Source organism: Idiotropiscis lumnitzeri, chromosome 18 (assembly GCF_059441095.1).
Source record: "Idiotropiscis lumnitzeri isolate Australia: NSW breed Sydney's pygmy pipehorse chromosome 18, RoL_Ilum_1.0, whole genome shotgun sequence".
NCBI classification, from domain to species: domain Eukaryota; kingdom Metazoa; phylum Chordata; class Actinopteri; order Syngnathiformes; family Syngnathidae; genus Idiotropiscis; species Idiotropiscis lumnitzeri.
Genome location: NC_142408.1, coordinates 8647871 through 8673493, shown reverse-complemented (window position 1 = coordinate 8673493; position 25623 = coordinate 8647871). Strand labels below are relative to the sequence as shown.

Below are 25623 nucleotides of genomic sequence, written 5' to 3'. Positions count from 1 at the left end.
CCACCTTGGCAATTAAATATTTTTGCACGCCGTCTCTATCTGTTCCATGCTGGGAGTTGTTGTAACTAGAAGTGTGTATTTTATAAATTATAGTTTTATACTAGTGTTATCTCTTCCAAATAAGTCGTCTACATATGTAATACGGATCTGCAACAATTCACGGTACTTGAACTATGCTGCCATCTCGTGTCAAATGTGTATATTACATGTAATTGTAATGTTTTTGGACTGTGAAATAGCTCCATACAATAACGTCGAAACAAAATATTTGCATGTTAACGCGCGTATTGGCGAGCCCCGCGACGTTGTTGCGTGCATGCTTGACTGTGCAATGCGCATGCGCAGGAATCAGCAGGCGAGGTCGAATGTTTATGTTTATGCTGCCCGGTTGAAATGGGACCGGAGGAGAACTAATACATTATCAAAGTCACCGCTCACCGTAACTTTGCAGGTAAACGACCGTATGCATCTGCACGTCCAAGTACGTATTATTTGTTATGTACAGCTGCTGCTACCATTCGGTGAGGTAACAATACTGTAACTACAATGACGCCGTACTAGGTAGCGCTAATCTTAGCCGCTAGCTAGCAGCCGTTTAGTATGCAAATGTACCAAATGCATTCTGTGTTTAAAGAAATCACTCTACTGCAACGATACTGCAGAAAACGATTTTTTGTTTTGTCTTGCGTCACACCGCTGCCTTATGGCTATTCAGTATGCAAATTCGTCTGGTAGTTATTTGGTCGACGCTTCGTATTTATCTAGTGTGAATGTGTTTAGTTTATGGGGTATGTTGAAATAAATACAACAGATTGGTTGAGGCGTCATCGAAACAGTCAGCTCAGGGGTTGTGCCAGCTAACCAAAAGTGGAAAAAGTACTCCGTCACACTTAGTACTTCACTTGGAGTAATTACGATGTAATTACAATGTCATTACCCCCAAAGCACAAACAATTATAGAAAAAAAAGTGAGTGAAAAGTACTCTACAGTCTCTGAAATATACTTACTTTTAAAAGTAAAATAAATGTTTGTCAATAAACACAACTTAGCACAATGTAAATAATTGCTAGATTAGTTAAATGGGAAAAAGAATAATAAAGTACAAATACTTGAAAATCTGCTTAGCTACTGCACAGTGTACTTACTGGTCCACACGTTGCACAATCTCATGGGACATAAGCATGGGTATTTTTTATTGACACTGACAAAGAAGTATTCGTTCAATAATACTATAATTTTTAAATCTAAAACGTGTGTCGAAATGTTGTTTGTACTCCCATGTCACAGCTATTAATCATTAATTAAGTAATTTATGCACAGGCCCAAGTTGCACATTCCCTCTTTGAGCAGCAATGTTTCCTTGAATCTCACAGTCAGTCACCTTGAAGCCGACCACCCCAAAACAACGCTATGGGGAACACAAGCAGTGAGAGGGCTGCCATGGGCCACGGGGAGAAGGCCCAGCGGAGGGACAGCAGGGGCACCAAGGATGGCGAGAGGCCCAAAATTCTCATGGACAGCCCAGAAGATGCAGATATTTTTCACAGTGAAGACATGAAAGTAGGTCATCTCCTGGGGCACACATTTGGAGGTTGCTTGCTAGCCTAATTAATTTCTTTCCAAGGCATGCAGAGACATGTTGGATAAATCTGTGCTAAAAGCTACTCTTTCCTGATGCGGATGACTGAGCAAGGTCTTGAAAGTCACGTTTGAATGACTTTATTTTAAGTTTTTTTCAGTGTTTGTAGAAGACCCGCACAATTTTATTTTGCTAATTTTCTCATGAACAAAAAAAGAGAAGAATTAAGTTGGTCAAATAGTGACCTCACGCTGTTTACTGCCACACTTTAGTGAGCTGTTATGACAGTCTGTCTGTATTATACTGCCCCCTGGTGGCCAACGTGCACACAAGAAGGAGCCACACAAATTATTAATTACATCCACAAATGTTTTAATTCTTTACATTTGACTTAATTTTGTTGTAGTTTTTGTTGTTTTAATGGGGAAAAATATTTGGAAGTATTTTGAGTTGCACACGTGGTCATGGAACAAATTAACTCACAAGTCAAGCTAAAGTATTTCCATTGAAAAAGTCAACCTCATATAGCCTCATGAAAACGCAGGGTAAAATACTTAATGATTTCATTTGGTATTATTGATAATAGCTTGCAGCTGTTGCAGCTGACGGAAAACCCCAAATTTCCTTGTTCATTCATTTATTTTTACACTTACTGTTGTGTGTTAGCTCATAAATGTATCACTTTGGCTTGATGCTGCAGGCTCCCTTGGAGAAAGAAGAGTTCCTTGCATGGAGGCAAGATTTAGAAATGGAAGACAAAGACCCAACTTTGGACCGACCGACTGTCTTTCGCTGGAAAGGCGATGGCAAAGAGGTCTACCTCTCTGGGTCCTTTAACAACTGGGCCAATAAGATTCCGCTGATTCGAAGGTCAGGAGAGGGAAAGCCTTTTGCATTATATGTTAAAGTTGTCCTTCTGCTTTGATTGTCTCCTCTCGTTTTTTTTTTTTGATGCCCTCATTTGTTGTCAAAGTCAAAACACCTTTGTGACCATCGTGGAGCTACCTGAAGGTGAACATCAGTACAAGTTTTACGTAGATGGGCAGTGGACTCACGACCCAGCTGAGGTGCGCAATAACTCCGTAATTTTAGTTTTGCTGCTGCTTTTTATTGACTCCCCCCCCACTTCTCTTGACAGCCTGTTGTAACAAGTCACCTGGGTACAGTCAATAACATAATCCAGGTGAAGAAAACAGACTTTGAGGTGTTTGACGCTCTCATGGTGGACTCACAGAAGTGCTCAGACATGTCAGGTGAGTTTGAACAAATCCTACTCTGGCCTTTTATGTACAGGGGGTTTGAGTTTGTTTAGCTGCTGCCACTGCACCGTAGCTGGAGTGTCAGTTCGTTCTGGTCTTATCTTATTTGCGAGATACACAGACCCACGCCGTCTCGACATCTTCCGCTTTTCACATGCGTTCCAAAATGCAAATAATAAAGCAAGTGTATTGACCCATTCCAAATCAAACAGATTTTTTTTTTTTTACTCCACACTCAAAACACTGGCATGCTGTTGTTATTTGAGAATACGTAAGTTGTCATGATCTGTTTTATTATTCCACACATTAGACCTCTCCAGCTCTCCTCCTGGGCCGTATCACCAGGATGCGTACGTTCCAAAACAAGAGGAAAAGTTCAAGTCTCCACCCATACTCCCACCTCATCTGCTGCAGGTCATCCTCAACAAAGACACTGGAATATCTGTAAGTCGTCACAGTCACAGTGCAAATCAGTTAGATTAAATGAATTGACGTGTTATAAAGTGGTAACGTAGCGGTTTCTAGTTTTAATTTAAAGCTGTGTCAGAGTAGCATGTGTTGGGTCCAACACTCCAAATTGTCCTTACGTGTAAATATGAGTGTGAAAGGTTGTTTGTCTATCGTATGTGACATGTGGTAGGCTGGCGATTAGCTCCGAGTGTACTCCGCCTCCTGATTGTCTATCGTATGTGACATGTGGTAGGCTGGCGATTAGCTCCGAGTGTACTCCGCCTCCTGACAAAAGTCAGCTGAGATAGGCTCCGGCTCACACATGACCCTAACGCGTGTACACACTTAATTGGAGGTCACTACTAAATTTAAAGTCAAACGAAATTCACATGCTATATTTCATCACAAACTTTTGCATTTCAGTAAGCCTTGCTAGATTAGTGCCTACTAAGTGTAATTACAGTGTTATAAAAGAGTAAAGGACATACTAGTGCACTAGTTTATAGGGATCTATCGACTCATAGAAAATGTTTTTAAAATCAATTTAAACTGCTTAAAATATGCATTGATGTAAGAAAAAAAAAGGAGAAAGAATCGAATCGCAGGTTGATACAACATAACTGCAAGTGTAACTTGTAAAATTTTGGTCACAAATTGGAACTGTAATTCTAGAAGTCAAATCTATTGTACTTTTTATTTATTTATTTATTTATTTAACTATTTTCACGTTTAGTTTTGGTGCAACACTGATGGCAAGACAAAAATGTAGTTACATTTTTTGTACATTTGCAAAAAGTTACTCTTTGTAACAAGAACAAAAAGCAAATATTAAAATAAAAACATCTCAGGTTCATAAAATCAATCATTCATTTTGATAAAAAAAAAAAATCAAACCTAATCGAAATCGGGAACTAAAAATGGAATATCGAATTTAATCGTGCATCGTTATATCCCCGCTGTTTTACAATTGAAACTTCTTTTTTTTTTGTTGTTTGTTTTTGTCTAGTGTGATCCTGCACTCCTGCCAGAACCAAACCATGTCATGCTCAACCACCTCTACGCTCTCTCCATTAAGGTACGGTCAACTTCCTGTGGGGACCAATAGGAAAGGCTTTCATTGTTATTGTTTTCACCGGAAACCACAAGCATCGCCTTGAACTGTTGATCTGGGGAATTCCGACGACGATAACAAGCTGCGGTCAGAAGAAGCTGAAGGAGAGATAATGCTGTTTTCTCTCAGCGCGACCGGAAAAATAAACTGGCATCCAGTTTATTTGCCAAGATAGACATGGAACACACACAGTGGCTGAAATACGGGAACAAGTCAATGGCGAAAGCACACACTTGTGCCACGCTCGCACCTTCCCAGCTGAGTCATACTTCCCGTACTTCCCATATCAGTCGACAGCTGCTCAGACCTTCATTTTTTCCAAATAGTTAAGTCTGTAGCATAGTGTGTGCTCTGCGCGTGTGTGTTTTTCTTCAAAGCGACACAGGTGTTGGTTGCAGATATGCAACTGTGATCAAACAGCTGAGCAAGTGCTTGGTAAAATGCTGAATTATAGATGAAAACAATGATCAAAATGTTAGGTGAATAAAACAGGCTCGATGTGGTGTCTGTCTGCCTGACATGAGGCTCTTTGATGAGCTTTTGTTTTTTTTAATGGCTGCTTTCTGATGTTAAAGCCACGAATAATGTGCAACTACACCAGTGGTCCCTAAACACCGGGCCGCGGCACGGTACCGGTCCGCGGTTCATTTTGGACTGGGTCGCGGAACGCCGCACAGCTGGGGATTAAGAAGAAAAAGAACAAACAAATAAAAAAAAAAAATGCAGTTGTGACGCATGTCATGATGGTAATTGTCTGGGTCTCATTACGCTAAAATGAAAACAAGCTAGCGAAAATGATAACGGTAGCACGCACGGAGCTAATTTTGTATCGCAGCTACAGAACGAATATCATTTTTTCTTTCTTTCACAGGATGGCGTGATGGTGCTTAGCGCAACGCATCGCTACAAGAAGAAGTACGTCACCACCTTACTTTATAAACCCATCTGACGGAAGATCGCGCCAGTGTTACCTGTGAAACCAATGTGAAGTCAAGTAGCAATACGAATCCACCGAAGGATGGATCCAACTTTTTCATCTGTGGTACGTTGTTGAAAAATACAGAAATCAGTTTTCACATTTATTTGTTGACTCTATTGAGATATAGAGCCTTGTACACAAGATGACTAGAGACAAAAAGTATGAACAAAATACTAAAACCTGCAATTCATGTCAAGTTTTGTGTAGAGACACTTGTTAGGACCGTGTTGTTTAGAAGGATGCACGTTCACTTGCTGTGAGATTGAATCACTTGACCTTGCACAAACCTTTTCACCTTTCGTGTGGATCATTTCTATTTCATGCAAATATTTAATCTGGAAGACAACTTTTACGTCAGTCATGTCTGTATGTAAACTCCTTCTTTCTCTCTCTCTCTCAAATTGAGATGGCATTATATCAACAGAGTAATTTACACCATTGTCGTGTGACGTCAGATTATTGACGGTGTCTGGGGGATTCAAAGCGTAGTTAACTTGTCAGGGGTTAGAAATTCATGACTTCTGAGTGTTATGGAATGCGGCAAGAGGTGGAGGTCATTTCATGTTACATGTAATCAAAACTGACATAAACATTTTTAATGCGAGACCAGAATTTTTATTTTACTTTTTAAATCTTTTACCGATCGTTTAGTCAAGAACAGAGAAAATGTGACGTCAAAGTCATTGACGGGAACAATGCCCCATGGTAGCTGTCCACTGTTTTAATTCCTTTGCTTTTTTTATTTATTTATTTTTTATCTTGTGCTCATCCAGCACGCGTCATTTTCAAGTATGTAACATTAGTTTTATTTTATTGAATTTCCTGATTTTACATAGCACTGACATTTGCATTATTTTGCATGACAAACACCAATATTGAATGTAGAAGGTGTGTACTGTGAAGTCATACTAAAGTAATAGGAAGGTAAATATTTTTTTGTTTTTGTTTATTCCGTTTTGCTCTTACTTCCTTGAAATGTTTGAAATCTATGTCATTTTGTGGCCAAATAGTATTTTTTAACACATTTGTCATTTTTTGAACATTTTATATGACCTATTAAAATATACTGAATTCATATGTACCCTAACAGAGTTGCTTTTGTCATTTGACTAAGGTTGGACCAGTAGACAATCAATATCAGCAATTAAGACCAATGAAGAGTGTATTATTTATGGCAAACGCATAATATGTTATGTTTACGGTGATATTTATTCACATTTGTGTTCTACTCTCCAGGCCAGTAAAGGAATCAATCTAATGATTCATTTGAAAATAAGTTATAATGCTGTGTTTTTGAAATCTGCTTTCTTTGTCACTCCATTTATTAAAGAGCAATATACACTGGAAAATGGACTTTGCCTCATTTTTTTACCTTCTCCGGTTAGCGTTAGGAGTGAATTACAACTGATGAACAGATAGTTTTGTTTGTGCTTTCCTATAAATTGGAGGATAACTCATTTAGTGCCATTGACGGTTAAAGACGTCAAAGATCCTTTTTTTTTTAATTTATTTTTTTTTTTAACTCGGCTGGTAGTGAATGAGAAGCTCCACTGTCTGGATGTTACCACTGGTAGCTTTGATAGCTACAGTAGATTGATGCCTAATCATGAGCAGGAAATTAAATATATTTTTAATAAATTTGGTGTGATTAATAACGCTTGCAGAAAACAAGTCCTTTTCTCACTTTGAACTGTTTGAATAGTTTGGCATGAGCAGTTCAGATTTTTTTTTTTGTCAGCATCATAGCAGCATCAACTTGGTTGCTTGCCGTGCAACTGAGTAACCAGGTCAGCTGGACTCGACTCCAGCACGTGCTGTGACCATGAACGGACGGAGCAGTCGGCAAAATGGACTGATTAATGGAAAGGATTCAGATTTGAAAAGCGCGTTCATTTTTGTGCGTCACAGGAGTATTTTGATGGGATTATAAAACTGCAATGTATCATTCTGAGTGACGGATCTAATATTTCACGCACCCTGTTGTGAAATAAGAGTGACTATGCCACTATAAACTATCCAAACAAATTTGCATATTTTTATGGAGGTCGTCGTAGATCCCTGCTGACTTTGGAACTGAGGCTTGATGCACCCTGGAGTGGTCGCCAGATATATCAGAGGCTATAAATTACAACGGCAATAAGAGACAAATAGACCTATTTATCCGACCACTACATTTTTTTTTTTTTTTGCCCAATGCTGATTCCAATTCTTGGCAGAATAAAATTCTATTATCCGTACAATCGGCCCATTAATTAGAAAAAATATTGAATTAATAAAATGACTTATTTTTTGCTGCCTTAACACGAACATCATTTGACTGTTTCATAATATTTTATCCTTGAGCATTTGTTTAACTGTAAAACAGATGAAAATGAGCAAAAAAATGGGGGATGTTTGAACGTCATATTGTTGTCTTTTGTGTATGAAAATAATCAGTCATTTTTTTTTTGCAGATTTTTTTCCCAATTTAAAAGAGCTAATATCATCTGATTAAAAAAGGTCAGACTGTAATTACTCCATTATGATTCAAGATAATTTGAACGGACTTCCTATTTCAGAAGCGCGTATCAAACTGGTTGCCCTACAGATTAAGTACTTCCCAAGAAGTAGCTTCAAAAAGCTTAGTGCCACCTGGTCAAAACCAAAATCTCTGACCTTTGTTTGTTTTCAACAAAAATATTAAATTATGTTACACCTATGGCAAAATCAGCCAATGTATTGTAGGTATAGTGAAGTGTCGTATGAATCAGTGAATGACTGATAAATTATCAGGTATAATAATTAAACCAATGAAATGATGCAACTTCTTCACCCTAACTCTGATATTAATTATTTGCATGCAGGTGTCTGGAGGTTCATGCTTCTTTTTCAACACGACCTCATAATCCCTACACACATTAATATTCTTGGACCTGCTGGTGAGATTGCGTTGCGCCTCACATGTGTACACCAACCAGTGATTCCAAACATCGCCACTGACCATCTCAAACCGAAACAGAACATTAACTCATTCAATCCATGAGACATACAGTCCCGCCTCCCAAAGACGTATTTATACGTCTTAGACATTTTTTATTTTTTTTGGGCGTCATAGCTCCCGTGTTTTTATAGCATTAGAACACAATATTCTGATGGCCTTGCAAAATCAGTCAAAAGCCGGAAAAACGCTGGAATTGAGGGGTTTCGTCTCGTGAAAATTTCTTGAAACACATTGAAACAAGTTCAGTGAGTTTGCATGGTGTGAGAGTCACCATCTTCCTATACATATGTTGAACTCATTGTGCATTGTGAAGCGTGCGACCCTGTACAGTATGAACAGCTGACGTTGCAGATACCAAGGTCCCCGACTATATAAAGAGGGTCCGATGGGAGAGTGATTTCAACTGTGCCACTAACCTTTAGGTTCTCAGGATGAACACCCTCAACACTCTGCTTCTCTTGGCTTTAAGCCTCGCTGTTGGTAAGTCGCTGCGAGACCGCTCTGCGGTTTGCCGTTTAATCCTGTACATCAATGAGGACACCGTGACCAGGCTTGTTGGGTTTTATTATGTCCCGCAGTTCAATCCATGGAGTACAAGGCTCTTAACCAGTTCAGAAAAATGATCCTCTGTTTGATGCCGAATAGCTGGCCCGTCTTTGACTACGTTGACTACGGCTGCTTTTGTGGAAAGGGTGGCTCGGGCACACCTGTGGATGAGCTGGATAGGTCCAACCTTATTCCGGTTTCAAATACAGACCACCGCTAATTGATAGTGTCTGCCTCACATGTTCTGTTATCTTGGCAGGTGCTGCTACGTGCACGACCAGTGCTATAGTGACGCTATGCAGCATCCCGACTGTTGGCCCATCTTTGACAACCCTTACACGGAGTTGTATCACTACAGCTGTGATAAGGAGCAGAAGAAGGTCACTTGTGGCAGTGAGTACAGCAATATAAATGGAGATTTCCTTTTAAATCAGATTCTAGTTGGGATGGACAAATGAAGCTTCGTGAAACAGTTGTGATCATTTTTGACTCCTCTTGTTGGCAATCTTGGTTTTAAGATGCAGTGAAAACTCAGAAAATTTCTAGTGAAAGAGCTTTTATCCTTAAACAAAGAGCACCAACGAGCAGTAAAAAAAAATATCTCAAGTACTTCATGAAGCTTCATTTCCTTTTTTTTTTTTTTTTTTTTTTTTTAAAGATCATGAAAACCCCAACATGGAAAATAATATCTATTTTCTCCCTCCAAGACGAAAACAACAAATGTGAGATGTTCATTTGCGAGTGCGACAGAAAGGCCGCAGAGTGTTTTGCCCGGTCGCCATGGAACCCTGAGCACGAGCACCTGCCCAGCCACATGTGCGAGTGAATACCCACATCAAACTTGAGCCAACTCATTCCTCCACCAGACGCACCCAGGAACTGTAGCTCCACAACTGGAATGTTTGGAGGCGTAGAACACTATCAGAAAACGCATCATTGTTGTGCTGTATTGTTCAAGCCTCAAATCAAACGTGTTTCCATTAAAACCGGTGTCATACATGATTATATATGACATTGCTGGTATTTATTTAAGAATTGCACATACATCATGAAAACAATCCTCCAAATTGTCTAAACTGTAAATCATTCAACGCATTTCGTTTTCTTTGTGCAAGAATGTACAGGATTTAAATGTCAGTATCATAAGAAGGATTGAATGATTTAATTGCAAAAAAATAAAAAATGTATTTATTTCATCTATCTACTGGCTTTATTTGCATTTTCAAAAGGTACATTCTGAGTTGAATTGAATGGAGCGAACACTTTTTTTCAGATATGATTGGAAAGTATATTACATTTCAGAGAATTATGTTTATGTTTATTATACTGAATGATATCAACAAGAAGGCTAGAATTATCATTATAATGTGCTGTGGGCAAAATATTAAAAGCACTATTATTCAATACAAATTGCAATATTAAACATGCCAGTTCATGTCTCGTAATCAAAACCGAGCATACATTAAATTAACTGACTTTATGAATTCAGAATTGCTGTCGCATACAAAGAAAGGGAAAGGCAATGGATATTTACGAATGAAAAAAGTGGCGATTTTAAGAGGGGAAGGTCATATTTTTAAAAGCAAAATATTAATGTTGAACTACATGGAATGAAATCACGTCTCTTGTTGAGTTTGTTATTTATTTATCATTTCTAGCATAATAAAGCCATTTGAGGTCCAAGCCTCTTCAGGTTCACGATGTGAAATCCAAAATCAAACAAAATAATTTCTGTAATGGCATCAAACTTGTTGATACGAGCTATTGCGGTTGACCGTATAATGGATGTTGGCCGGAAAAACACCTTCCTGACTCTTCGTAGCTTGATAAATAAACGTGACGCTTCAGGTTGTATTTTTTAACGAGCACACGTGCGTTACGCTCACGTGGAAAAACAGCAACCGGATTTATTTACACTCGGAAGACAAAGAAGGAGACAGGTGACTGCAGAATGAAGGCGAGACAGTCTCACAATGATTCCATTCTTGCATCTGGGAACAGGCCTGCACAGGGAAGGAAAAAAAAAAAGTGGGTTGCTGGCCCCAATTCCAGCACACAGACACAAACACAGACGCTCAAGGGGGAAGAGTCCGTTTTTTTTTTGGTTTTTTTTAATTTTGTGGGAAAATAGGCCTGCTAAATTGTATTCTAAATTGTTTACTATATGTACGTCCGTATCTCGGTTACATTAAACAAATAGTCGTTCTCTAATTATCTGCATTATTGCAAATGATGAAAGATAGAGTCTCCAATTCTCAAATTTTCCGAACAAATAGTTCGTCGCAGTTTGGGAGTGGCGAGAACAAGCTCACCCATGCATAGCGTGTGTGCCACATTGCCCAGAGCTTCCTTCAGTTACCTGACTTTTCCTGTCAGGAATGCATGACACATCACATGGTACAGACACGAGGGAACTGAGTCAATCAACCTTGCGTGGACTTGCGTGTGTTTCAGTTATGTGCTGGAAGACAACGGGCCGGTACATGTATGGACAAAAAGGTTCTTTAAAAATACGATATTTACATATCGACACATGTCCTGTACGTAATCTTACGTGTACTTTTCTCAGTCGTCATTTTCCTGGGTGAGCCCCCGGGTTTAACTCATTCAATCCATAAGACATACATATACATTTTCAAAAATGTAGTCCCCGCCTCCCAAGATGTATTTATATGTCGTAGCCCTTTTTTTTTTTTTTTTTTTTGCGTCATAGCTCCGTGTTTTTATAGCAACAATATTCTGCTGGCCTCACAAAATCAGTCAAAATCGAAAAAAACGTTGGAATTGAGGGGTTTCCTCTGTTGAACATTTCTGGGTTTAAATGAATAAATCAGCATCAGTTTTGTTAATATTTTGAAGTCTGATATTCAGAAGTAACTTTACCTCATGCAAATTCAGTATTATTCCCCTTTTCTTGGATTGGTTTTTAATGGTGCCATTGAGTTGTTCCAGGCCTATTATTGCCTAAAATGGATTTACAATTAAGGGTTTCTCGTGCCACCTTACGGTTTCTTGTCATATAATCTTTGTTTTACCAGGAGTACAAAATAAGACGAAAAATGTTTAAATTAGAGCTTTACTTGATTTATTCCCCTTTCAACATGAGAGCTGGAATAGTTTGAAGAAAATAAGTCCCCAACTCAAAGAAAAAAAAACAACAACACTTGAAACCCTTGAGCAGATTTATTGTTGAAAAGTTGTACTGGTGACAAGAGCTTCATTATCAATTCAACACGTTTAAATATTCACATTGAAGCAGGGTAGCTGAGCTACGGCACTTTACAACATCCGCCCAACGGTGGAGATTTCACAAAGCATATTCTTTATTTCCATTATTTATATGTCTTTGTCGCTCTTTTGACTGGACTACTGTCATCTGCTCTATTTATTTGAACAAAGGGATCTCCGTCCCACTCAGACTCAACACGCGAAGCCACTTTGGAGAAGCTTAGATCTGCTTGGTTCTGCAAACTGGAGGACACGGAAGAAAGACCGGCATCTTTTTCTACGTATACCTTGTAATTCTTTCCTCTGTTGTTGTCCCAGTGCATCGACGTGCCGCATCCAGGCCTGAAAGACGCGCAGAACTCGATCCCCTCAGTTGGATTGATGTTGTGAGGTAAACTCAAATCGAAGGTGAAAACGTCCACCTCGAAAGCGCCACACCGCTGCTGTTGCAAGAACACGCACGGGATGTCGTCATGGTGCTGCCAGGAGTCAAAGGTGAGCCTCAAGTGGACGGTCTTGTCAGTGCTCCCGTGGCAGACGTGCACTTTCCCACTCAGGGAGCATTCGGAAACATTGCAGCTTTCCACCTGTACATTTGTCTCGCGTAAGCGTGCGAGGAACGCTTTGGAGTCTAGACTTGGCTGAGGAAAGCCCAAACGATATTTGTGTTTTTGCGGCTTTTTGGAGTCGGGCCGTTTGTTTGGGCAGCACTCGATCGGATGCGTCTCAGTAATGAAGGCGGTATCGGGCATGAATAGATGCACGGCGGTGAGCGCCAGTCCTTTGGCGTCTGCAAACACCACACGCTTCTTGCCGAGGCCCCCGGCTTTCTTGAGGAAACCGCTCTGAAGTTCTGAGGGTGCCGGGGGCGAAGAACGACTCGGTGAAGAGGAGTGTTGATGGGAAGAGTGAAAGACGGTTCTTTGTGGACTGGCGGTGGGCGGATAATGACGCAAGGTAGGTTTCGTGGATAGAAGTTGGTAAAGTCGCCGGCGCTGGCTCAGGCTTAAGCACATGGCGAGATCAACTGGCATCCCGGTTGGCTGAGGGTGACTGGCAAATGTCGGCAGCACTCTGACGGTCAAAAGGAAAACACACCCAATATCAGATTCCAAAAGAATGCGCTTTTATGTTCCTTTCAGTTCAGTCCAGAAGTAACGCTTACCGTGTGCAATTCATTTCCAAACTTTAGTCGTCACCCTGCCACAGGATTTCTAGCCCCTCGTCCACCAGCAGACGTCACAGAAGAAAACGCAGACTTTGAAAAAATGTGTCACATCTCTGTGGACTAAATGAGACAACAGGAATTACTAAATCAAGAAAATGAAGATTCAACATTATCCTAACTGACTTGGCCACAAGGGTCCAAACATGGGAACGTTTAGATTTGAACTCCCGTCAACGGCTTGTTTTGGAGCAGATCTGGACGACACCACTTTTGACATTACAAAATATTATTTATTTGAGAAGAATTAATTAATCAACATAATTTGGATTGATACAGAATTAATAACTAAAAAAAATAAATAAATAAAAAATAAATAAAAACAAGTACAACAAAAACACAATCAACTTCTTTAAGAATATCACGACAGTCAGAATATGAAATAGGGGAACGCGCTTTTCCAAAAAATGCATCTTAATAGCAAATAATAAAAAAAGTTGAAAAGTGTACTCACGTGTTTCATCAGTAAACACCAAAAGAAAACAAAGTCCAAACTCTGCTCTCACCTGAGTTTATGTGAGACGTTTGCAGAGAAATGAGGCTGAACCTTCAGTGGCAGCTGGTTTGCATTACGCCAGAGTTCAACCAATGACGAAGCTTTATTCTTGTCCTGCCCCTAAACTGCATCGGAAGCAGTGAGTTTTTCTTCTTCTACCCCCCCAAAATAACTTCACACTTACATAAACCATTTTGAAAAACTGAATACATTTTGTAAAAATTTTACAAATATGACACATTTTTTTTCAATATTTATTTGTTGAATAGATCTACCTTATTAAAAATTAATAAATAAATGAAATGGTGCTGCTCACAAATTACCACGCTGACAGTCATGTCAAGCTGCGATTTATTGACCACGCACTGTCATCACATGGAGCTGTTGACGGACAGGTGGGGCCTTCATGCGAGCAAGCGGCACCTTGTCTCTATAAACAGTTGGCGACAACACGACCTGAAGTTAATGCTGAGTCGTTACTGACTGTGGCGTGCAGGTGTTCAATAATGTGTGCGTAATCTGTCAGGCTTTATAAATCACCTGAGTCTGTCCTTGTCTCGGTCTGTCTAGCCGTTTAGATCACTTCCTGTAATGCGTCATTGTGGGTAGCGTCTAGGACGAGGCGTGCAAGCCAATACAGGTATTGGCGGACTAATCGGGATGCTTTGTAGAACCCAAGAAAACCAGAATGGCGTTTTCACCGCGTTTTCAATGTTTAGTCTCAATTGAAATAAATAGATTTATTTATGGTATACCTATTTTCTACTTTGGCTCACTCAAAACCGAGACTTTGATGAAGTGTTAAGTTTTCGTTGTTTTCATATTCATCTTTTGATGTTATTTGCAAATTCATTCCGTGCACAACAAAATTTCGCGGTAATGACGTTCTTTGATTACAGAACATTGTTCAGATATGCCAAATATAATGGCCTCTTTCATATGTGTGTTTAAAAGCAATGCTAAAAAATTTTGCCACAAAAAAAAAATAAAAGTGCCATTTTACATTCCAATAAAGACGAATAAAGGAAACTCAAAGAACAATTTCAAGACGAAATTTCCCTCTCCACAACTCAGACTTGAAGGAAATGAAGGGCAAAGCCCAAACTATTTCTAGAACGAAATCTTCAAAGTGGCTCAAATTGTATTTCCACTTGCAAAACGATTCGGTTTCCACTCAGAGGCGGATGAGAGAAGCTGATGTAAGCTTACAGGAGGAGAGCACTGAATTGCAGGCTATAAGACCTATTACATTACGGCAGCCCCTCCAAGCCCACCTCCACCCCCACATCAATGCACTCATGTCGTCCAGAAGTAGGCGATGGGGAACGGGGCCCTCCTGTGGAGACATCAGGCCCTCACCGCTAAGTCTGGTTGGATGACTTAAATGCCACTTCATAAACCTGTACCTTCATTTGAAATCCATGAATACAAGACAAAGTATGTCTTTATGAAATAATCTTCAATTAGTATTGGGACTGACACAGCTATTCATTTAACAACTTGTTAATTATTTTTTTCGGAATTAATATACGCAACACCAACAAGGGACTACATAAATCCTAGTCATATGAATATGCATTGCTCAGAGTGAACAAACAATTGATATATTTTGCCGCGGCAGCTGGCATACTTGCTTTTTTGTTGCCAAAACAATGAAAAAACAACTGTATTCTTTCCTCATTGAAAATGATTATCTCATCTGTCTTTATAGCACAAAGACAAAACAATAGTCTGCAGAAAAAGCAATCATTACCATGTGATAAAAATGTTCACTACCAGTGTTATGAAAGCACAGAGTTGTTCTTATTCTGAATGCGAGAGTCCAGTGCAATGATAAGATTTCAAAAGATTAAGAGTTTAATTAATGTTTATTTTTTGAAGCGGTATGGTTATCTCCCAGTGTTGCACGTTATGAAAGACATATAGGTCGTCTTGGAGCTTCATAATACATAATCTTTTCTCCAAACGTTAATTGGGAAGAAAATATGCTTTGCGCCGGAGTTTGGAATCTAGTCCATACCAGGAATTATATTAACTCATTTACTACCATTGACGGCTAAAGACGTCAAAGATCCATTTTTTTTTTAAACTCTGCTGGTAGTGAATGAGTTAAGGACAGTACGGGGAAAATAAAAAGAATCACATCGCAACTGAACTGAAAACTATGGTGGAGGCTTCATCATGCTCTGGGGCTGCTTTGCAGCCTCAGGGCCTGGACGAATTGTTCCCACAGAGGGAAAATTTCATTCCCAAGTTGATCCAGCTATTTCCCCGGAACTTCAGTGGAAGATAATATTCCTTCTGGAATGGCCCTGTAAGAGTTTTGACTTCAATCCAAATCGTATTGCTGAACTGAAATCGTTTTGTGAAGAGGCATGTTTTGAATTCCTCCTGAACGTGACAGATCTTAAATATTACTGTAGCCAATGCAAACAAATCCAGGATATTTACCTTTTGTTTTTCTTTGGGGCAACTCCATTTAGGCTCATCTGTAGCTGGCAAATTGCATGCTCTATAAGGTTTAAGTCCGGAGATTTTCTAAGCCACTTTAAAACCTTTCAATTGATGAACATCTTTTGTTAAAATTTAAGCCTTCATGTGTCTGATGACTTCAGAGTTAATCTTTAAAATATGACAGCCGCTGCCACATTTACGCCAATAGCTCGTAGTTTTGTATTTTTCGTATACTCGTCTTTGCATGTACAGAATACACTTCTGTAAATAAGTTCTATCCCACAAGCAGATATTGGCAACATCTAAATCTGGAACGCTGCAGGCGTCACAACATAACTTTTGGAGCGGGAGATGTGCCATATTTTACCCTGCAGGCTCCTATTTGAAGACTTAAAAAAAAGCATAAAGTGGAGTTAAAAGCAGCAAGAAGTCCAAGGCTTTAGAAACCGACACACTTTTCTCACAAAGCACAATCAATAACTCTGTCCAATAGGTCAAATTTTTCAGGAGTCTTTGTTGGATATAGTAATACCTTCCTGATTCCTTAACCGCTGAACGTGACGGGCATTGCCCTCAGTATCACCAATAAGCCTTCTTCCATAAGCCAACCAATCACCAGCTTTAGAAAGACAATAATGTGCGAATTTTGGTGTGAGAAATGTCAAATTATTATTTGTCATTTTCCCTCTCATATATCTTATATTAAATTATTTAGCCGAGAGTCCCAATCACAGCTTGGTGTTATTTTGTTATAAGGGCAGCTGAAACGTTTTAGATTGTGCATCCATTGCGTATATAGGGAAGCTATAACAGAATAACTGCATGAACGTGAACATTTAAGGGTTGCTTGATTGAAAATAAGGTTTTCAATTTGCTGCATTGAACTGGTTGGTCTCTAAGTGTTTTTTTTTTTTTTCCACGAGGGCCGCATATCCCTGGCGGCATCATTGCCCATTATATATTTACATATTCTGTGCATATTATTGCTTGGACAGCAGTATATAAACGGAACTGAGCGCTGCGTGACATCAAAATCCCGCAAGGACTAACCCGTACATGTGATGTATAATGCACGGCATGTGTCGTATAATTTATAATTGATTCACCCCGCTTCTGGAATCAGTAACTTTTCTGACCCCAACATATTCCACTGTGGCTCTCGTTATAATAGCGTAGCGTCGCTGTGATATGCTTGGAGGAAAGTATCATGTAATGTATTCATTCAAGTCTCATTCCAATTCAAGCATTATACATCTAAGAAGGACCGGTCCATATAGGTTATATAGTTCGTATTTCAGTGGTGAATCTTTTTTCGGTGTAATTCAAGTGGGTCATTTCAGTCAACTTTCAGCGAGAAATCTGTGCCATTACCAAAGCAGATGTGTCCTAATCTTCACATTACACTTCCATTTCACTCACCATCTGGGAACAACATTTGATTTCTCTCTGGTTTGTATGCTCGCACAGCTGGAGAGTAAACGGAGCGGTCATGTGAATCCAGGTGAAAGTGACCAATATTGCATCTTTCAGCAATCACTCTCTGAATGAGTCATGGAAAAAAAAAATGACGGGCAAACACAAGGAAATGAATGCTGATCATATGCATCAAATACTGCAACATAAACTGACCCTGTGCATGTGAAATGTTTGCTTTATACGGCTTACTCACTTGATGGCAGTAGAGTACCAATCATAGTATCGGGCTATGTTCCGTTCCCTATATTATTATGGAGCCACAAAAACAAAAAAAGGTGCAGAAAATCCCAACGACTGGCCTGTTGAGTTTCGACATCTTTTCCCCAATTCACAGCCAGTCGAGTCTAATTGGGACTGATGGATGTCATCTCCTTCACTGGACACTTCATTAAGTACCCCAGCACATTCATCATCCATTATATGAATGAATCCAACAATACGTTTATTCTCATATTTATAGTTTGCAGTGCCCCTCATGTCTATCAGTGTCAATCAAAGCAGATGCGTTATTTGACATATGTACCAGCGTGCTCTTCGGCTGGCTCGGCAACATTAGAAAAGGTGCGGTAGATTGAGCAAGAAAACATTATGTTAATGGGAAATCATTCAGCCACGAGCACATCTCACACAGGCAAGGAAAAGGTCCTTGTGCACTGATGTCGTTCGATGCACACGTGTTTTATGAAGGCACCGACTGTACAGTATTTACCGCATGAATTCATGCAAGCTCCCGTGTGGTTTATACAAATGATTGCAGGTAAATAATAGATTCACATCTCATGAAGCACCGAAAGGCACACAAATCGCTGTTGTTGATTGTGACTCATTTTGCAATCACATGCTGCAGTGTGTTGACCTTGGGGCAGAGGAATTGGGAAAGCCTTTTTTTTTTTTCTTCCTTTTCCCAAATAATGCCTTAAATGATCCCTGCAGTATTGCATGGCTGAGTATCGAAAAGATCCAGTGAAGTTCTGCTTTATTAAAACACTCCAGAGTCCGATCGTAAGGGAACTCTGATAATGAAACGCTACATTTTCCCAGAGAGGATGTGTGTTTCAAGAAAGGTAAATTTGATACCTGGAGCCGTTTAGGCGCTTTAATATTCGACTGCAAATATAAATGAAAGGAATCGACACAACACAGTCAAAACTGGCAATAAGAATAAATACAATAAGGAGAATCTCAATCTTCATTTCTCTGACTCTGGTATCAATTGCTCTTTGAATTTTTTGCAAAGTCCTGTCACGGTCGTTTTCAAGTCGTGGCTGGAAGACGGAGGGTGGACTCTTAAAACGCTGACACAGAAAAATGTTTGTTTACAAAGATATTTATTAAACACCGTCAGGTCATCACTTATCTAAATATATATATATATACTGAGGAATATCAATGGCTAGGGTCCATATACAATTACAGTCGTCGAGGATGACGAGAACGAAAAACGCTGGCGGACAAACTCACACCAGGAAAAGAACAACGACTAAACAGAAAGCGCTTGCAAAGGCAAGGAAAACGAAAAACGAAAATGGCTTACCACAAAAGGATAAGAAGGAATTCAATGGCGAAACGAGAACAAAGGGCGAGCCAAGGAATAGCTGGTCATAAACACACAAAAAGAGAGAATAAGTACACAGAACATGAGCATGAGCAACGCTGGACTGGTCCGCGTCGGTGGCTTAAGTAGCCCGTAATTAGAGAGCACAATGAGAGTCAGGTGTGCGGCCGGTGGGCGCGTCTCTCCCAGCCAGGTGACGTGCGACGGGAACGAGCGCTGGAGGAAACGCCCCACTCAGCTGTAAAAACAAACAGACATGACGTGACAGACGGGTCATGACAAGTCCATTTTTCTCCTTTTTGTTCTCCCGGTACATCTTCAGTCTGATGCGAAATGTCATCTTCTCCATTATTTGGATTTACTGCACAAGTGCTGCCCATTGATCCTGGCTAGGTGGATCTACCTTGCAACATTCCCAAGTTATAGCTTTCGTACTTGTGATTACCAAGAACGTATCTGTTCTGTCCTTCATTAAGGTTAATTACTTCCACATATCTTCTTAAAATACGCTTTTGGGGAAGTAGTACAGGATATGTCGGCCTACATGGTATACATGAGTAATTTGTCTTTGAGGCTTTTTTTCCTGATTTTAGCTGTGATAAAGTATCGTTCCATTTTTTCATAGGAACTCTCTGCATGACTGTGAGCTGTTGAATGTGAAATGCGATTTCTATAACTTGTATAATCTTCTTTTTTGATGTATAACCAGATCAGGAAAAGGTTGTCCGTGCTTTTATCTCCAGTAGACTTTATTGTAAACGTCTTCTTCCTGGACTCCCCCAAAAGAGCATTAGCTCATTCCAAACCAATTAGCTGTCGAATAGATTTTAAAATTATGCTACTGGTCGATAAATCACTGAATGGTGTGGGTCCTGAATACATTCAAGAAATGCTGATTGAATATAACCCAAGAAGGGCGGTGAGGTCTGCAAACACACGTCAGTTAGTGGAGCCCAGAGTAAACACGGTGAAGCGGCACTTAGCCGTTATGCTGCACACAAATTAAATAAGATGCTAACAAAAGTGAAGGGTAAAATTTTGGCTTTTTCTCTTAAAATTAAATAAAAAAAAATAAATAATAATAATCACATTTTTGTAAGTCTTGTGTCTTGTTGTGTGAAGCACATTGAGTTGCCTTGTGTAGGAAATATGCTAAATAACTAACTTTTTTAGAACTCGGCCGGGCTGGTTTTGGCCGAGAGGTCTGGTTCACTTCTATCTCCCGACCCGATTGCATTTCTTTGGGGAATCGGAGAAGCATTTCTTCCTCGTGTTCTTTTCTTGTGACATTCAAACTTATCTTTGATGCGTTCAATGGCGCGTACCGCTGATGGATCCCTGTATAACGTTCTTCTAAATTGTCTTTGCACTTCAGTGATTCTTTTTGTACTCTCAGTGGCACTTTATAATTTGTTTTTCTTCAAAAGTTAATGCTTGGATGTATTTATAGTTTGTAGCTAGTGCCTGAAACAAAAACAAGCGTAATGGGTAGTCAAAGAGTGAATACATCATTTTTGAGGCGCCATGTTTATTTTAACCTCAAAAAGCAAGGTGTTGAACCAATATACACTTTTCTGTTTTCCTTGTCAGTATAAGTTTTTTGGTGGCTCCAGTAGATTCGGATGCTTTTCATTTCTCTAAGTTCAGGGTGGTAGAAAGTGAATTAACCATGCAGGCTGGCAAGCAAGCAAGCGAGCGGCAACACTGCATTAAAATTCCTTCTAAATCCATCATTCCCTCTCATGCTTTCTGATCCCCTTCTTTAATTTTTTTCCATGCTGTCATTCATCACTTCCAATCACATTCATTTTTTGTGTTATCTCCTTGAAAAAAAAAAATATCTTGAAGTACATAAAATTGTGGAGTGCAGCAGAGTTTTTATTTCATTTTATTGTATTTATCACGAGGAGACAACCTCCCAGAGGTGAAATTCACTTGGAACAGTGTTCCTGTTGGCAGATAATGCGCAGGTAATCCATTTGCCCCATGACAAATGACAGTCCTGAATCCGCGTTAAGATTTAAAGAGAACGGTGATGCTTATTGACCTTAGAATTGCATTAAAACAAATAGAAAGACGCGACAATGGGGGCGACGGTGCACTTTGTGGACTTCCGAAATATTCATTAATTAGAAATTATGTAGATCCCTTTCGTGCAGCCGCATTACACAAAAGTTAACACCATTATTGTAGTTATAATAATGAAATATAATAATAATTTACGATCACAGCCAAAGATGCTGGCACTTTATAAAGATGAATTCTTAAAACCTGAATGTGTAGTTTATTTATTCATATTTTTAATCTTGTCATGATTTCATAAACCGGTCACGTTTTTAGCCTTATACAAATACATATTATCGCTTTCTAATGATTTCAGTAAAACAGTGCTGAGGGGGCACGTAGTCTAAAAAGAAGAGGGCAAAAATGCTAAAAAATTCAATTCAACTCTCATGGATTGCTGCTTAATCGTGCGACTAATGAGCAACATATATTCGGGTAGGCACCACACAGCGCAAGGTGTGAGGAGTGTGAAAATATGTGATGAACGGAGTAAAGGGGCACAAAAGAGGCAGGTCAAAAAGTGTGGGTGGGGTCATGGCCGTGGTGTCAACCTGGTTCTGAAGTCACGCATAAATGAGCATTAAAACAAAACAAAACAAAAGTAGCCTTAAAATACTGAATAGATAAAACCCAAAGCAATAAGATTTTTTTTTTTTTTGGTGTAACTTATCAGTTTTGCTCCGCCAGTTTGGAGGGTCCGGTTGACGCCATTTTATTTTTTCTCGTCCCGTCCTGCATCCCTGCTGATGTTCCAGCCATCATCAGTGGTATTGAGGGAATGCTGAGGGACTTTGACACCTGCTGACTAACTACCTGAAGCGCTGCACCTCAAATACCAAAGAGCTCAAGTAAGCACATGAAAAAGGGTCATGGTGGCCGAAAAGACGCTGACACCGAACAAACATTCTGCAGTAGCAGCCATCCTTTGCACACGGGCATTTGCAACCAGACGGGCTTGTTCAGTGAGGGGCTGCTGCTCCCGAGGAGTGACACAAACAGGAGAATGAATTCCTTAGTCGCCGATGTCATCAACCTGCGCAACCTCAAGTGGTGAAGAGAAGTGGCAGAAGTGGGATTTATTTGCTGTGTATTTTAATGTTTGCAATGTTTTTTTTGTTGTTGTTTTTTTAATCTACTGTGGAACTTTTTCATTCTGTCAAAGTGCTACCCAAATGAACAATTCAATTCATTAAATTGTGTTTTGATTACATTCAAGTCCAAATTCAAAGTTACATTTTGAAGGAAGGGTCAGGAGGTCTACAAATGGAAAAAAAGACCCATCATTTAAATGTATTGTGTTTCTTTGTTGGGGCTAGTTGTATAATGTAAATATAAAATGTTCATTTACTCCTAATATGCATTATTATGTTACTTCAAGGAGCAAATGGAATAAATATAACCTGAAAATTACCCCGGATCCGACTCAATATTTGATCAGCGCATCACATTTTCCACGCTATCTGGTCCAAGTTAATTCCATGCCTCCTTCTTTTCACCGTCTGAATTCAACGTGTCGGCCTAATCAGCCACAAGCAGAAGTGATCTGCTAACATTTCATATTTCCATGAATATTTGATTGTCAAAAATTGCCTTAAGGGAATGCGGCGGGCTAGAGGTTTGGTTTTGATTTGCGATTAAACTATCAAGAAAATCAATTTCATGTGCGTTGAATAATTCAGGGTTTAATGGAATGAGAAATGGCAAAAAGGGGTTATGAAATGGGTCTGAAGGCTGCGTGTGTGTGGCTGTGTGTGCGTACGTGCAGCTTGTGCGTGAGTGTTGCGGAATGAAGAACGGTGCGCGCGGGCGTCTGTACGTCTGTCACTCAAAACGAAAACAGGCGCCGAGTGGCTGGGGAGCTTTTGTCAATTCACCTGTGCCGCTGGTGGAGCATGTCAAGTGGGCGCCTGTGTCAATAACACACAGAGAGGAAATCTGACTCCTGATTTGTACTCCTTTTTTTTTTTTTCTTTTAGCAACTTGTACAAAAGAATGTTTCCCTTTTTCTGTCGATGATGAAATAGTTTTGATTTTCAGAAACCATGACAGTTTTGATTGACAGGTCAGATGTGATTATTAATTTGGCAAACAAAAGAAAGAAAGAAACTTCAAATGTGATTGTTGTTTGAAATGCATCATAATAATGTGCTAAATATAGAGAATTAAATCCCCATTGGTATTATTCAGTGCGATTTTTTTTTTCTTTTCTCAAGACAATGAGGTTCTTCTTCAGGACTCTTCAAACTTGCTCGATTTGGTCTCACAATATATGAGCGACGATTGTACCGTTTTGGCATTTATATATCTAAACCTTGGTGATAACTTCTTCAAAAGTTGTTATTCCTGTCAGTGCTAAGCCAAATTCCTCTTAAGCTCCTGACACGCCTGGTGTGTGCAGAAACATTTTTGACCTCATTTGATCAGTTTCAACAGTACTTGGGTAAATATATACGTAGATGCGCTCATGTGATTTACGTGCATGCTACATTGCAAGTGATAGACTTCAATGATGATGCTGCCAAAATATTTTTAACATCTTTCAAGTTCACACGTCTTGCTAGGAAGTGATGCAGGCCAAAGATAGAACACTTTGGAAATGTTCTCAAGTTTCTCATCATCTCAGCATTCCCGAAACACACCTGCACCGGTGTATCACATGACATGAGGCAAATGTCAATCAAATGGAAAGCAAAATGTTCATAAACTAGCTGGCTAACGTCTTTGTCATTGAAACGATCAAGCATTTTTGACAGTGTACCAAAGTTTCTTGGCCTGTGCGTATGGTCTCAGCTTGTTGACAACAAAGCCACCTCTGAAATTCACCAAGTGTCAGGTCGGTCAGCAAGCGCACAGTCGGTGCTGCTCCACTTACTTGTGTGCTGTCAAGAAACACCAGCGCCACTGTTTGTTTGGCGCTGACGACAGCAGACGATGACACCTTTCTGCAAGTCACAGCAGTGTGCTTCAGATCCAAGCGCATGGCATCTTTTGAGGTTCTTTGAAGACGGAAATTAAATTGTTTTTTTTTGGCCACCAAATGTAGACTGGCTTGTTCTAATTCAGTGGTCCCCAACCGCTGGTAAATGGCCGCGGGCTATTTACATGAAAGAAATTGTATTATTCGGGGATGAAAAACATTTTATTTTGAAAAGTCTATCTATGATGAGTCATAGAAGAATGTTAAATTTAGCAAAAAACAGATCACGTACGAAGAGCGCTCTGCACAATATGCAGCTAGTATCTCTTGCTCAAGTGGGTGGTATTTTGTTGAATTATTTCAAGTGTTGTCCTTAAACGGGAGGTCAACTCCCATCATTTTCTTTGCAAGACTTTCCAAGTTTTCATGCATAGGTTTTCGTAATATGAGTTAAGCAGTAAAATCCACCCAATTTTAGCCATGACAGGGGGCGGCCATTTTGTCACTTCTGTCGTGTGAGAACGACATCACAGTGTCTCAGTGCTCAGATACTGACGAATCATGATCAGAAAACAGGTGAGCCATGATTGGCCGTTGAGATCGATTCATTTCTCTTCCTTCCGCTTGTTACACTGAGAACATACAAATATTTCACATGACTATATCTTATTCCCCCCCCTCCGGGTGTACCGTTACCAATTTCTCTGACGGTTCATTTCATCAACTTCATGGATTTTGGCTCAGCTTGACTCTGCCACCTTGTTAACGTCACCACAACGGCAACTGACGGATGACAGTAATATCTCCTCCGAACAAGGCTCTTATAACTTGCTTTTAACACTGTTCACTGAAACTTTTCTGAACCTGAACTTGCTTTGAATGTTCCACACCTCGAGGTACTTTCAGTCTGACTGTCATCCTAGACATCAGTGTCTATTCAAAAATCGATAAAATCCCTCTTCACAACAACCTCTGCTACGTTTATTGAAGACTGAATGAAGTTGTGTCTCTGCTTCAAGGACAGAAAAAAAAAAAAAAACGAAAATTGTTGCCGCTACTTCTTTGTCCGTGCTGAACTGTGGTGATGGCACGCAAGCTTGGCAATGTGCACATGTGCTGCACATTGTTGAGTAAAGTTCATTGTAAGCACCTGCTCAAGGTTATAGATTGGGTATTGCACAATGACTTGGATCCTTCATCTTTCTGATTTTTTGTTTCACATTCTGCAGTAGGGGTCAGCAACATTGTTGACATATAAAAATAAATAAAAAAAGAAAAAATATATATATACATAAATATATAG

General features: G+C 39.7%; 3 protein-coding genes across 4 annotated transcripts; 2 read left to right on the top strand and 1 right to left on the bottom strand.

Annotated features, from left to right (window-relative positions):
* The first annotated feature begins 290 nt into the window (after nt 1-290).
* On the top strand, nt 291-6728 carry prkab1a (protein kinase, AMP-activated, beta 1 non-catalytic subunit, a). The gene is made up of 8 exons (XM_088281974.1): nt 291-451; nt 1375-1561; nt 2281-2450; nt 2554-2647; nt 2719-2833; nt 3150-3283; nt 4296-4364; nt 5272-6728. Exons 2-8 carry the CDS (start codon nt 1412-1414, stop codon nt 5347-5349), a joined length of 810 nt encoding a protein of 269 aa, XP_088138100.1. The 5' UTR covers nt 291-451; nt 1375-1411; the 3' UTR covers nt 5350-6728.
* Nucleotides 6729-8766: 2038 nt separating this feature from the next.
* Nucleotides 8767-9910, top strand: LOC148319397 (phospholipase A2-like). Its single transcript, XM_088281558.1, has 4 exons — nt 8767-8839; nt 8938-9085; nt 9165-9298; nt 9613-9910. Exons 1-4 carry the CDS (start codon nt 8791-8793, stop codon nt 9729-9731), a joined length of 450 nt encoding a protein of 149 aa, XP_088137684.1. The 5' UTR covers nt 8767-8790; the 3' UTR covers nt 9732-9910.
* Nucleotides 9911-12074: 2164 nt separating this feature from the next.
* On the bottom strand, nt 12075-19407 carry ppp1r3c2a (protein phosphatase 1 regulatory subunit 3C2, duplicate a). Of its 2 annotated transcripts, none has more exons than XM_088281920.1 (3): nt 19319-19407; nt 13299-13421; nt 12075-13207 (listed from the first exon to the last, which is right to left on the bottom strand). In XM_088281920.1, the coding sequence occupies exons 2-3, from the start codon at nt 13310-13312 to the stop codon at nt 12238-12240; spliced, it is 984 nt and encodes a 327-aa protein (XP_088138046.1). In that variant the 5' UTR covers nt 13313-13421; nt 19319-19407; the 3' UTR covers nt 12075-12237. The 2 variants fall into 2 exon arrangements, with proteins under 2 accessions (XP_088138046.1, XP_088138045.1); XM_088281919.1 differs by lacking the exon at nt 19319-19407 and adding an exon at nt 13813-13957.
* Between the last annotated feature and the right edge of the window lie 6216 nt (nt 19408-25623).